This window comes from Myiozetetes cayanensis, unplaced genomic scaffold, assembly GCF_022539395.1.
Source record: "Myiozetetes cayanensis isolate MyiCay16 unplaced genomic scaffold, myiCay2020 scf1, whole genome shotgun sequence".
NCBI classification, from domain to species: Eukaryota; Metazoa; Chordata; class Aves; order Passeriformes; family Tyrannidae; genus Myiozetetes; species Myiozetetes cayanensis.
This window is the reverse complement of record NW_026086604.1, coordinates 97,659,409-97,674,036: the sequence shown is the minus strand read 5'-3', so window position 1 is coordinate 97,674,036 and position 14,628 is coordinate 97,659,409. Positions and strand designations below refer to the sequence as shown.

At 35.2% G+C, this 14,628-nt stretch overlaps 1 protein-coding gene across 3 annotated transcripts in view; it reads right to left on the bottom strand.

Moving 5' to 3' along the window:
- Nucleotides 1-14,628, bottom strand: part of SUGCT (succinyl-CoA:glutarate-CoA transferase) — a 316,929-nt gene that overhangs the window by 241,127 nt on the left and 61,174 nt on the right. For all 3 annotated transcript variants that reach the window (XM_050330259.1, XM_050330267.1, XM_050330276.1), the window contains one exon: nt 13,654-13,749. In XM_050330259.1, coding sequence (XP_050186216.1) covers nt 13,654-13,749 — 96 coding nt within the window. The remainder of the gene's footprint in view (nt 1-13,653; nt 13,750-14,628) is intronic.

Below are 14,628 nucleotides of genomic sequence, written 5' to 3'. Positions count from 1 at the left end.
ACAAATAACTAGGTTTTTATTAAAATGGAGTGCAGACAAAGTCTAGTACGCTGCCAAGTCAACTTGGGTAATTATGTGAAGAAGTCAGCTGTCTCCTGCCTTTTTCCACATTAGCATTTTTTGGAACTCATAATATAGGGGGGGAAAGGAGGGGTGTAATCAGAAGACTGGTACATGAACACAGAAGACATCGTTTCTTTATGAATGTCATTATTATTATTATGTCACTCATAATTCTCAGGAGCTGGTATACTAATTTAATGCTAGACAAGGAGATAATTGGTATGTCTGTCAATATTTAAATATTGGAATGTCATTTACACAAAGTTTTATTTCATAGTAAACTTGTGGTCTATCCACTGTTTCCTTGTGTAAATTCATCACATTATGGATTAGTATTTTACATAAAACCTGGAACTGGCACATTTCTCAAGACAGTATTCTTTTATCTTCCGTTTTCAGGTGAAATCCATAAGCCCTAACACAGAATTTAATCAAAAGGTCTCACATGTCCTTGAAATCATATTTAACTTCCACTTTTAAAGGATTAAATTGGATCTGGATGATTAAGTCTTCTGAAGATGCCCAGCACAGTAATCAATGCCATCTGAAACTAACTCATGACCCTCTTGATTCCTATGAATATTCACAATCTCCAACAGCAGCCCATGTGCCTGCTGTGTACAGACACACTGTGTTACTATTTTAGCTGCTTGCTATTTGCATTAAAAAATACCTTCTGACTCTATTATGCACTACACAAACACATACTCAGTGAATTAATTAGCAAAGGTACAGTAGCACACCAACATGGCAATATTCAATGAAACGTGGGCTAGATTATGAAAATGCTGTGTTGAGAGCATACTACTGAAAAAAACATTTTCAAGTGTCATGATGTGCTAAACATTTCTTCTAGAATTCTTGCAGAGTCTGAGAAAGCTGCACACTAGCAGCTTGGGGACAGAAGCGAGATACTAGAAATTAGAAATGTGCAAACAGTGACTGGATTAAAAAAAAAATAAAATAAAATGAAGCAAATTATATGTCAGCACTTACCTCCCAGAAGGATACACATCCCCCACCAAACAACCAGAGAAAGGTTAGCAGCCAATATTGACTTGCAAAGAACAAGTACATTTACTTAGGTGTCTGTCATTGCACACCAGACTACAAGGCAGGACAGTACAATTTCAGTAAGGTCACATGAGAAAACAGATTACCAGTGGGTTGGATATCACCCAAAGGGGTTATGAACTATTTGTCAGTGTAAAAAAATACTATCAACTGTTCAAGGATCATTTTAATATTCTCATTAGAAACACAGATACTGGGAGAGGAAAGGATGTACATCAAAGATGCCACAAAAGGAACTGCAAGTACTGGACAGACTAGACAGAACTGAAAATCCTGAAAAGTTTGCAACTAATGGAAGTGATATCTGGAAGCAAGAGGGTAAAATTCAACAAGGAAAATCAACTGGGAGGTTCTACAATTAGGCATGAGCAATTCACTGACATAAATAATTCACATGCAAGAGAAAAGGATCCAGAATTTACATGTTTCAATAACTGAAAATGAATTAAAGGTTCCTTTGCAACATCTAAGGTAATACTAACGTGGCATTTGAGATCATCAGTAGAACACACAAGATTCACAAAATACTCTTTCTGTTGTAATTCAAGATGATAAAACTGGAGCTGGAGTAATGTACTACATTTGGTTCTGGATACCACAAAAACTACATTTGTGTTCTGGATACCAAAAAGAAAATATAGAGAATAGCAGTAAGTTCTAGCAAATGTGGTCTCAGGGAAAGACCATGAAAACTGGGAATATTTAGCCTAGAGAAGGCTGAGACATACCAGTCTATAAGGTCTCAAAAGACTACTGAAAAGAGGAATGAAACTGGCTTCTCTAATAGCAAGCTTTTCTTAATGTCTGATCTGCCTTTAGCTAGTTTATTGCCGTATGTGCCATGAAGATAATGAATAGTGAAGCACTAAAATGAACTGATGGGGGGGGTGTGGAATCCCAGAACAAGTCAGGCAAATATCTGCATAGAGCAATATTGTTAAAGATGATCTTGCATAGAAAAAAGACAGCCCCATCCAAGACTCTTCATCTATGATTATTCTCTGCTTGCAACACTGAAACTAGCTCACATACACTTGAAAGTCACACTGTTCAATGCCATGCAGTCACACCAGGAATAATGTCTTTTGAACAGCTAAGGAATAGCTTACTATTTAAATAGAGACCAAACACAAGAAAAATAGAAGGAACAAGTCAATCAGCTCTTTTACAGATGAAGGAGGGGCACACAAAAGTGGCCTACTCAAATCACAACAGCAGGAGTCAAATCTCAAAACATAGGTATAAATGTGATAGAAGACACAGCAGTAGAAATTCCAGAAGTATCTACTACTGTTATCTTCTGCAGTCTGGAACTGCTGATTTCAAGAAACTGCTCTGCCTTGTATTAAAAATGGATTGGGAGAATTCACTCAAAAAGCAGTATCACATTAAATGAGGTTGCAACAGGCACCCAAATCAGAAATAACACAGCTATTTTGCAATCAAATGTAGAACTACATTTCTGAGTTGCAGTCCAATCTCTTGACTACAAATAATTTATGTTATCTTTTTTAATCTGACAAAGGCTTATATGATGCATGTTTGAAGAAGTTTGCACAAGATGCACAGGAACCAATACAAAAACCATAGGCATTCTGTTACTTTCAGCACTTGGGACTCGAAAAAGAAACTGTTTAACTGTTTTCTCATCATCATTATTACTCAGAACTGCGAAATGGCAGGAAATACATTACTTAAGTATCTCTGAGAAGTTTGAAAAGGTAACAGTGAAAAGATAGGATAATAATGCTCGAGTGCTAAGAGGTATCACTATTAACATTCTATTAAACGGCCTACCTGATCAGACTTTTAATACATACATATATACTATTCCTGCTCAAGACCTTCCACCTCACTCATAGATTAAATGCATCAGTAAACACTGTAGGTATTAAACAAACCTCAGATTATTTCATGATTCTGACAGTCATGTGATGGTCATTTTTGCTTCTCACTTACCCTCTAACTTTGACAAAGTGGTGAATGTCAATTGGGTATGCAAAAATGGGCAACATCAGGTAAATCAAGTTAAATCATACAATTACTTCAAAGCATTCACTCTTATATTTAAAATTCTCAAAACAAAATACTGCAAGCTTGCGTACAAAAGAGGAAGAAATTATTTGTGGTTTTGTGTAAGCACTGAAATAAGACTCAGGGTCCATTGCTCTAAGCCTCAAGCTAAACTAAAATGCAGTCTCTGCCCCAATGACTAAGTTAATAACTTGTATGTACTACAAAAGGCTTTGTTGCATTGTTACCAACATTTATTCATGGTCAAAACTCTCTACACACCATCATAACCACATACGCCAAGGATAAATTTGACAAGGTCAAAAACTTCTCTGTAATTAGAAGAGACATTATGATAAAGACTAACATTGGTATTCATAATATTTTATAGTCCTTGTCTTTATAGTAGGATTTAACCATTACATAGATTCAGCTAATGTTTCTCTACTTGAAGTCACATCAGCTTTCTATTTGTTTATTATTATGGCCATTCCACATGAAGCTAAACTACTATTAACTGACTGCATATAAATTGGACAGCAAATTAAAGGATAACCTTGTGTCTGCTTTTTATTTTTATCTAGCAAAGAATAGCCTTTCCACTAAAATAATTTAACTTCTACTCTTTACCCTGGTAGCTTTCTAAAACATGAAATACGGAAAATATAAAATACGGAAAATATAAAATACAAAATATGAAATACAGGTTGGGTCTTCCATACCCTTACAAGACTACTTTTTGAAATCTCAAGCTTCATCTACCTAGAAACACCCAGGAAGAGACAGATGACTAATGATGTAAAACTAAAGTGGCAAAGTTTGAAAAGTTCATCAAACCCACACACTGACATCCTCATTCAAAATCTGAGTACCCTAAACTTGCTATAGCTGAGATAAACCAAGTCAGGAATTACTAGTCAGGTAATTGTTTTGGCTGCTGCCACCTCAGATTCAGAGGTCACCTCTGCAGGATTCACTGGATTCAGAGTCATCAGAGTAACTGATGACCAAGAACTACTGTGTAAAATGATCCATGGTGAAACAAAGCAAAAGTCGTGGAATACAGAGAAAGGGAGCCCAAGAACCTTTTGATAGTAAATCAAACTGAAGCTACAGCTGGTAAGTAATCACCTTCAGTTTAGGCATAGAGCTACATGCTGTTCTCATACTCTAGCAACTTGAGAAGAAGGAGATACAGCAACGTGATACCGTAAAAAACTAAAGCAAGCTACATTCAGGTGCCTTAAAAGCTTATGTAAGATCCTCATATTACTCAGGAACATGAAGAACTCACCTAAGACACCTGCCAGATCTGGACACAATACGACAAAGGGTAGTCAAAGTGGAAATTATGTCAGAGATAAAAACAAAAAAATACAAGCGGTTTAAAAAATATAACATTGGTGGATACATGAATGAACTGGCTTCACACAATCCAGGAATGAGAACACTGTAGATGAGCTATACATATGTTTTATATATGTAAAAACTTGCTAGACACAATATGGCAATCAACTGCCATAAGACATCACTAACTATATAGCAAAAAATTTTTCCCTAAATCCAGGTTTTATCTTTGCAAACGGAATTACTTCTTTTATTCCTCTCAGTGGGTGTGGAAAACTACCTAAACAAAACTGTAGCAAGTACTGCAAAACTTCTGGTAAAAATAAATTGGAAAAAACACCTGTCAAAACTATCCTAGATCTATGTGAACAAAGGTGAGGGTGTAGACTGGATAAAACTGGTTGAGATTCCCTTGAGGATACAGATGTAAGATCAATTTCTCTAGTTGAATTTGTATTAGAAAAGTAAATTCCAGCAAGTAGTGTGTTTTAGGTGATGGTCAGGAAGTATGGTTTTGTCAAAACAGAGAACTACTTTTAAAAAATTTATCTCTCACCTTCACCCTTATCCTTCTCAATACAACTGGATTCAAGTCTCATAGAAAAATTCCTACTTATTAAAAACTATGGAAATCAAAACAATTTTGGTAATAATAGGGGTTTGATAATATACAAAGCCTTAGAATACAATTTTTCAGTCTTTTTACCATCAAATTTTATAGTCAGAGTATTTATAAAAATACCTGTTTTAGAGTCATGTAACATCTGAATGTAGCAAAGAGCATGAGAAACAAAATTAAAAAGCACTGCATATTTAAAGCTTATTTTCATCAGTAGATTTAGCATTTCAAACTACAGTATTTTAGGAAGACAACAGGACTGAGACTTCTTAAGTGCATAAATCACTTTTGAAAATAGAACTGAAGTTCTCTCACTACTCTTCCCAATAAATTCCCAGGAGCAACAGTGTACTGGAGTACCACAGTCATGATTCCAGTGGAGCTAACCTTACTGTAGTAGTAATGCAATATTTTTAGAGTAAACAATGTAGCCCATGACAAATTTATTGGTATATATCAGTGCTTGGAAATCAACTTAATGATCAAAGTTTCATTACATATAAGCTCACTGTGAAAAGAAGGGGTCATCCTGCAAAGTAGCAATTCAGTTCTACTCTAAATCTTTATGAAGTAGTACTTAATACCAAATATATCTAGAGATACCAAACAAGCTTCACAAACTCCAGTCACAGATTGACCTGTGCTGTGAACACACTCACAGAATAACATAAGCTCTCACATCAAAGAAATGAGAATAGATGTGATTTATACAGCAACTCCATTCATTAAACTAGCTCTGGATAGTTCTGCTTCAGAGTTTCTAGGAGATAAATCAGAGACTTCAAACAGATGCATTAAATGCGAGCAGAAATGCAATTCTCATGATGCAAGAAGGAAGAATGTTGTGATGAGATGTGGGGAACAAGTATTTTTTTAGGGAAGTAAATGCTACGTGAAAGTAAGTAGTTTACATTCTTGAGGGCAATATGCAAAACAGTGAAACAGCTTTGAACAGCCTTATGTTTCTGGTGGCAGATGGTTCCCTTTTGGCTGAACAGTGGTAAAGGTTCTTAATCAGGTCTACAAGTATACTGAACCTTCACATTGCTGAAAGAGAAGCATCACTCCATTCAAAGCAAGTTCATAAGCAAGTGTTAATCCCCATGCAATGTAGCATTTATCATTTTTCATGCAAGTGCTCATTCCAAGAGGATTATCACTTCCCCATCCTGCCCTCTGGCTGACTACACAGGGCAGAGAAACTCTTTATTCCATATGGAAGGGGAAAGGGAGGTTGGAGGAAGCTGTGATCTCCAGCTTCCAGTTTCACTATAGCTGCTCCAAGCTGAAAGTGGGAAAGAGCACAGGCCAATGTTGCAGTAGTTGCTCTTCAATGAGAGTATGGATATGGCTTCCCAGAAGCTGTCTAGCAGTTACTAACATATGTCATACTACAAAGATGGGTGGAGAGAGACAGGGGGTGAAAGAACTCTTTACTAATACCAATCAGTACAGACCCTACCAGCACATGCAACTCAATGGTCAGACGCACTTTTGACTTGCCCACATACATGGTATTTTATTTAAGCTAGATTAAAGTGATCCTATTTGAAATTCCTCAGATATTAATAAAGTACTGTAAGCATAGTTTTATAGCTAAGATATAAGTATATAAATGCACTTGTGTGAATTTAAGAAATTGGAGTTCCCTTTCCTAATTAGATATGCACTTTTTAAAGAATTGTCCTTTAAGGCATAAAGATCTTAGAAAAGAACATATCTTATGTAGAAATATATTAATTACATGGTATTTTTGTTTTCCTTTGGGGCATAATGGACTTACCTTTATACTCATGTCTCTCCTTGCAGAACAGACTACAAACAGCTTACCCGAGTGCTCTTATATAACACATCTACTCATGCAACAATGAATGTCACTGAAGGCAAAACCAGGTAAAGACAGGAGTTCTAGACTAAGTGATGTGTCAAACCCATCACAGAGACAACTGTAATATTATTTTGTAACATGCCATACATACATAAAGTAAAAAGCACTGCATATACAAAAGTAGCTAATAATGCCGATAATTTGTATCCACCATCCTACATAGCTCCTCAGAAATAAACGCTGTAACAAAAAGTAGATTACATGAATGACATCTAGTGGACACACACTTCTATAACAATTGACTTTTTCCAACCAAAACTGTCACAAGCTTCACACAATAAAAGAAAGCACCTATTCAGGATGATTATATCAGGAGTCATTGAGTGATACTGCTGCAAACAATATCTGAATTCTGAATTCTCTTTCAGACTGTTTAAATATGTTTCAGCTTAAGAGCGGTTGCACTGTATAGTAAAATTTTGACTATGAAACATATACCCAAAAAAGGAAAAGCAAAGTTTATTCTTCTGCCTTGGGTCTACTAAGAAGATCAGAAAAAAAGCAGTGATCTTGTTGCAGATAATATCTTCTCTACAATCTACTTTCACCACCTTCCAAGCAGCTTTTTCCAAGCATTTGAAGAGCACTGTATTGATCAGGGCTCTGTTACACTACTCTTCCTAAGAAGGAAAGAATTAAAAAATATCTTGCAGGTACTGCTTAAAATAAAAAGGTACAGGAGGATTTCCTTCAGGAAAAAAAAACATTATCAGGTTTTCAACTGAAAATCCATTCCATTTCCATCTGAAAAGTTTCGGTGTACAGGTAAAAGCCACCTGTTCTATCTACATCCAAGGTCAACTTCTTTAAAGTGCTGTCTCAGTGAGAATTTATATTATTATGAATGAATTTATAAGTACATCTCACATCATACACTAAGCCCATATCCAAAACTGCCCAAGGCAAACCTACTGAATTGTTTTCCAGACAGTCCAGGAGAGAGTCTTGGCAATTCACTGAAGCATGATCGCCACAAAATTATCAACACAATGTTGTCAGGTTTGAATAACTAGAATTAATTATTCTTAAATGAGAAGCTTTCTATACAGATTACCACAGATGAATACTATACTCTTCAGTTACCAAAATGGCAAGGAAACAGAATCCGTACTCCAGCACTTCTTACCAAGCAGAGTGCCAACTACAGTAATCACAGTAAGACCAAAACGTTTGTGCAGTCAGTAATTAATCTAGTCATACCACAGTAGGACACTTCTAAAAAAAATTAGTAAGGAAATCTACACAGAATAACTTGTCCAAAAGAAAGAAAGAAAAAAAGAGTCCTGCAGATGATATTGTTTTCTTATTTCATAGAATCCAGGATAACATATGCTTTTCTGCCTTCACTCTTTCTTGTGCCTTGTAAGATAAAGATATACAGGAAGCAGATAGTTAAAAAACCAACCTGTAGGTAAGTAGTTCAAGGCCACTAAAGTGTTAGGTATTCATCATATGACTAAAGACATTTATCCTGAGGATGGTCAAACTGTTCTTCAGAAACTGAATCCATGCAGCATTAGAGAGCATACTTTGTTGCTTGAGAACACGAAGTTGCTACTCAGCTGATCTATGAATACACTTAATTTTCACATCAAGTGGAATATACCACTGATGCTTCATTGCTCAGAAGAAAAGTATAGGATAAGGGGTCCCCGAGGCAGTCTAAATAGTCCTGGTGAGTACTATGTAGATAATATTCACAGAGTAAGAAGGGTCATCTTGCATTGCCTAAATTTAAAACTCCCTCCCTCACCAAAAAAAAAAAAAAAAAGTATAAAAACCTTGGCAAATAATCCAAGTTCTATTCTTTGTTGCTTCTGATTCAAAGACTCATTAACTGCAGAAGTGTCCAATAAAATCACATAAGGACAGACAAGAAAATGACTACACGCCACCGTTCTTGTGTGGAATAAGCAGTTTGAAATTTCTAAATGATTGACACTATTCTGCTGTCCTCCTGATTGGAAGAAAAAAAAAAAAACGAGATTAAAAGTTCTGAGAGATTCTCCAGATCTGAGTTAGAAAAATTGGTGAACACTGTGCCTTTGTGTGAAAAGAATCTCTGCCAGATGAATCAGGTAACTAATAACTTATTGCATTTCTCTGTTCCTGTGATGAGGCACAAATGACATAAGTGGGATTTTCTTTGTAAGACTCCTGAATAGCATGAAATTCCACGATCAAAAAGTATGAGATGCATATGATAAAAATAATGCAAAGATATTTGTATCTTTGGCTATCATCCTCTTCCTAATACCTCATACCTTTCACTTCATTTTGAGCTTATGCTTTGGTTTTCATAACATATTTTAATGCCTTTGAAACCGAGACAGTTTCCTCATATGAAGCAAATTTTATGCCTAGCACAAAAGAAAGTTGATGCTTAAAGAATCTAAGTAATGTTCTAATACAAAAAACACTATTGTTGGGTCTGATGAGTTATGGCAATGCATAGGTCAGTCAACAGAAAAGGTAAGTGTTTAAAATAATAATTTCTTTAATGTCTTATGCTTTCAACTTCCATTCAGAGTTGTTCTTCTCTTTGCACATTATGAAAATGTACTGAAGTATACTTGAGAAAACCTTGTGAGTCTTAGGACCAAATCTGGAACATAAATAATATCTTTTTCATTAGTTATCTGTATGAGCTTGGTTTCTCAGCTTTTAAATAGACTTCCATCATTATGGCCCAAGAGAAAACAGCGCTATACCTTTCGCTGAAAGTTTGCCTCTGAAAGTGCTGCCCAGTTGCTCAGGGTATCTGATGGTAGGGTGATAAGTTGCCACCTGAAACATCCTGTAAACATTCAGGTTAGATACACTTTCTCAGGAGCATGAATATCCTTTCCAAGTTAGCCAGTTGAAAGCAGAAAATAAGATTGTCTAGATCTCACGCTTGGTATGGGCAAGAGAGCTACATTGCTGAAACCACTAGAATGAGGGAAGATTTTATCACCCCAAACAAAAGACACTAAGACAATTTTATTTTTTGGTACAATTACAAAAACGGACTTTTTTTCCTCTGGATAACCATGGAGCAGCTGTTGCTAAACAAGGTGTCTCACTACAGAAATTAGTTTTGAAAATTTTTACTAATTACATCTAAGATACAGCCCAGAACTCAAGGTTTGTGTTTAAACATTTGAAACCAAGCAAATTGGGATCCGATCACACACACAAACACCACATTGCTCTGATTAAACAGCAGATAATCTCCAAGTAGATAATTTCTCATGAAGGTTTCAGGACTCAAAAAACTATTTCTGATTTTGATAAGAATCTAGAGTACTTCATCTTTGTGGTACGTTGCAAAGTTCACCTCCATGGAAAATCTATGGCAAACCTTTGCAGACAGCTTTACTGGAACCCTGGAAGACATTGCACACCAAAAGCAGTTCAAATCCTTTCTTTTGGGTTCTGGAGATGAACACACAGAACTGAAAACTCAAGCATTTCAGATGATCGTGACAAAAAGACAGTGCATTATCAGCAAACGAGGAAAAATCTTAAAAGAATGTGAAAGTCCTTGCACACCAAACTTAGACCAGAGCAGAAATAGATTTTGTTATGCATTTTATTAGTTTCAGGAAGGAAAAATGCCATCTGCCCATTAATGTTCAATTTTTATGTTTTTAAATACAAGGAAAAGTACTAAAGGTCATTCTAGAGAACACATTCAGGAACAAATTATGCTTCTAGTTTTTCAGTCAAGAAGCAATAGGGAAATTCAGTGAAATAAAAGAGATTTAGTCAAAGGTAAATTTGACCTTGTAAATCGAAAAAAAAATTGAGACATTTGCAAAGATATTTGGAACAAAATTATTCACGTAAAGCTTAATGAAATAGAAGCTACATTCAGTATACACTACTTAATGTGTTCAGTAGAGCACTGTAACAATTAGGAAAAAAATACTATTCATGTACATATTTAGGGTGCTTTTAATATTTTTTTATTATTTTGGTCAGAACTCTACTGTGACTCTGATAAGACATCTGTCACACTGAAAGATGATGTTGTTTTGATTTTTGCTTTTTAATATCTATAAGAGGACCTCATGTTTGCCTGATATTTCATGATTTAACAAAATTGGAAACTTTTTAGAAGGATTGCAGGCTCTGTATCACTTCATAATTTATTACTTGTATAAAAACTCAAAATACAGCAAAGCAATACAAAATAAAGTTAAGGACATTAGGAAAAACAAAACAAAACCAAAAAACAACCAACAACAAAACTCCCCAGCAGTTTGCTACCACCTACTTGTTTTGAAATATATAGAAATATACATAAAATTTTCTGAAATGTGTTTTTTATTATTTGAATAAGTTGTAATTCACTTGAATGAAATATCTTGAAACAAAAAAAATTGTAAAAATTAGCACTGTGATAGTCACAGTGTTTAGTAAGCAACAGACTACACTCAATAACTAGGATGAGGAATGAAAGTCAGGTTTCAGAGTTCTGTTCTAAACTTTATTACAAATCAGCTCCAGCAGATACTATAAAAGTAGTACAATAGCAACAGTGAGGATTAATTCAAGTTTATCAAGAGTTTTGGAATCTAAGTATAGCTTATGTTAGTAAAGGAATAAAAAACCACTAGAAACTATAATACTCTTATGGTCACAGTCAGAATTACAACCATGCTAGCTGATGGAATGTTAACAAACAAGCCATAAACACACATACACACAACTCCACCCATAGTACATTCACCCTCAGTACTGGTTTATGAACAAGAAAATTCAGATTAAAATGGTTTATAATATTGAGATAATATTTCTAATATCTACTATAGAAACAGCATACAGAAAAACAGGAACCATAGTTTAGATGGAGTAATTTTTTTTAAATTATTTACATAATGACTAATCTAGATTAAATCAGAAGACATCTAAAACAATCTCCTCAAATTTTTTATACCTTGACAACTTTCTATGAGAAAAAAAAATAAAAGAAAGGATACTCAATGAATGTAATAATGACTGTGGAAAAACAAAGGCCAAAAGGACATAAAAGAATGCAAGTTTCAGTTATTCAGCCAAATGCAGTATGGTGAAGATAAAATGTTTTGTTTAGTCAGGTTTTTGGATTTGCTTATACAACCTTCGGACACTTCAGATCTGTTTTATACTTTCAACATACCAAAGTTCAAGAAGGTTTGCACCAAAAGGTCGCATCACAGAAACACAGCAGGATGCAACTGCTTGTGTAATGGATGCTTGGTTACATTGGGTCATGCAGAGCTGGTATCTAGAAAACATGGCCATGTTGCCACACCATGACATGCAGAGGGGACCACAATCACTTCTGTGCTCCACTACACTTGAGACAAGGATACTGCAGGACCAAACTCATTCTTGCAGGAAGAGCCACACCATCTCCCCATTGCTCTGAGACCGCTTGCAATCTGTTGTAGCTAATTCTTAACAACACATTTGATTATGCAGTGGCAAGTGCTAGAAAAACTATCCTAGACCAAGTAGACTTAGTTCTTACAAAACCAACTCATTTCGGTGTTAAACCTGAGGAGGCCTGGCTGTGACACTAACTAGTGACAGTGTTCTACACAATGGTGGAAAATTTTTGCTTCAGAGTATATATGGCCACAAGCAGCAAATATTTCAGTTATGATCACCACCACCTTCACCACTGGGAAGACAATATATTGAACTTCCCTCACTTTCTCTAAAAAGAAAGGAGATAATAAAGAAACTCAGCAGTGCAGTTCTCATGGACAAATGCTGGAAACTACCCCTCTCAGGACTTAAAGGTCTCTGGACAGAAACTGAGAAATGCAGGCTCTGCCTGCCTAGTTGCAAACATGACAACAACAACAACAACCAAACCAATCAAACAAACAACAAACAAGAAAAACCAGATTTTTCAAAATTAAATATATGCCCAAGTCTCCATAAGTTAGCATGATCTCCATCATGAACAAAAAATGAACAGCTAGAAAAGAACAAAGTTTTTGTTTACTGGAAGAATTTCCTGTACTGCACAAAAGTAGGATAAAACTTGAAGTGAGCTTTTTTTTTTTCCTGTGCTTGTTTATATGATAAAGGTCATGTTATTTTAAGGAATTTCAACCCTTCGTTAGATGTAGCAGACTATGAATTCTTCTGAAGAGATCTGATATCTGATTAATTCCTTTTGTCAACCTGTTGTCACACTGAGGCAGTGATTTGTAGCAAAATCAATAGCAAATGACAAATATGTAGAACTGACAGATTATCTTGGTCATTCAGACTGCTCTTTAAGACCCACAAGATAAAACCTTGTAGTCTCACAAAATTCAGAAGGAAAAGATTTCAGTTTATAACTGGTATGAAAGTCAGGCAGCCCTTAAAAAAAAGGTTTCTGTGTCAGGTGAAAACCAATCAAGCCATCATGCTAGCTTTAAAGTCATCCAGTTTCAGCAAACACCTTTGATCTATTTCAGTGTTCTGTTACTAATCTACTGCTGATGAAGAAATATACAAAATACAGAAATGACAATGAACAACAGAACCTTGTCGTACCTAGACACAGACACATTACAGACTACAGTAGGTCATGGGAAAAGTCAGTTCTCAATCTCATAATACACAAAATAATGAATTCCAAGAGGAAAAAAAAAAAAACAACTTAATGCTTTCTGCTTACCTGATATGGAACAATACTCCCATGAGCAGTACCCCAGCGTTTTGCTTCAATTTTGCAATTAAGGTAATTAGCTGCTACATGAGTGAGACATGCAACCTGGAAATGGAGAAAAAGTATAGTATTCAGGAAAGCTGAAACTTCATCAACGACTTCTCTGAGACTACTGTCTATTTCCATGTGTTTTAGATACATAATTTAAAATATTTATGTCACAAAAGTATCCTTTAGATATTATATATTATGTACGCCTTTAATATTAAAAAAAAATCAGGTTACAATTATATCATGGAAGTGCTTGTTAAAGTACAACTCAATAAACTCAAAAATTAATACATTCCCTATAACACTAGTAATGCTAGACACATATAGTATTAAACTACCCTAAGTATTAAACTACCAAAATTCCCCTACATATTTTGCAGAATGGTCAACTGCAGTAAAATAAAAATCAGTGTCTTATCCATAGTCTATTGGGAAGTATGATGGATTTGTGGGACAGAACTCACCACTTCCTGAACCTCAATCCCATGCTTAAATCAAAAGGCTTTTTCTCAGTTACAAGATTATCTTTTTGTTTTCTCCTATGCTTCTCATTTTACATGTCCAAGCTATGGAAAATACTTCTGAATTCTTCAGCTCCCCACATGTTCTGCAATATTAATTAAGTGGTAGCCCTTAATAAGTCATCTGTCATTAGAAGAAAAGGAAAGATTTATCAAGTTATTAGTCAGACAGACAAAACTAGAAAAATATTAACTTTAGGGGAAATATGGCATTCTAATTCAGTAACCAGAATTTGAGGGGTTTAATATATATCTTGTAAGCATGACTATATTTTAGGAAAAAGAAGTGAACATTTATGTAATGCACTAATGCATGAAAATCAGTGATTCTGTTATAATCAATGGCAGATTCTTTATTCTTAATTCTTTGAGAGAATACAGTGTGCAACTATATCTGAAGCCAAGTAACACA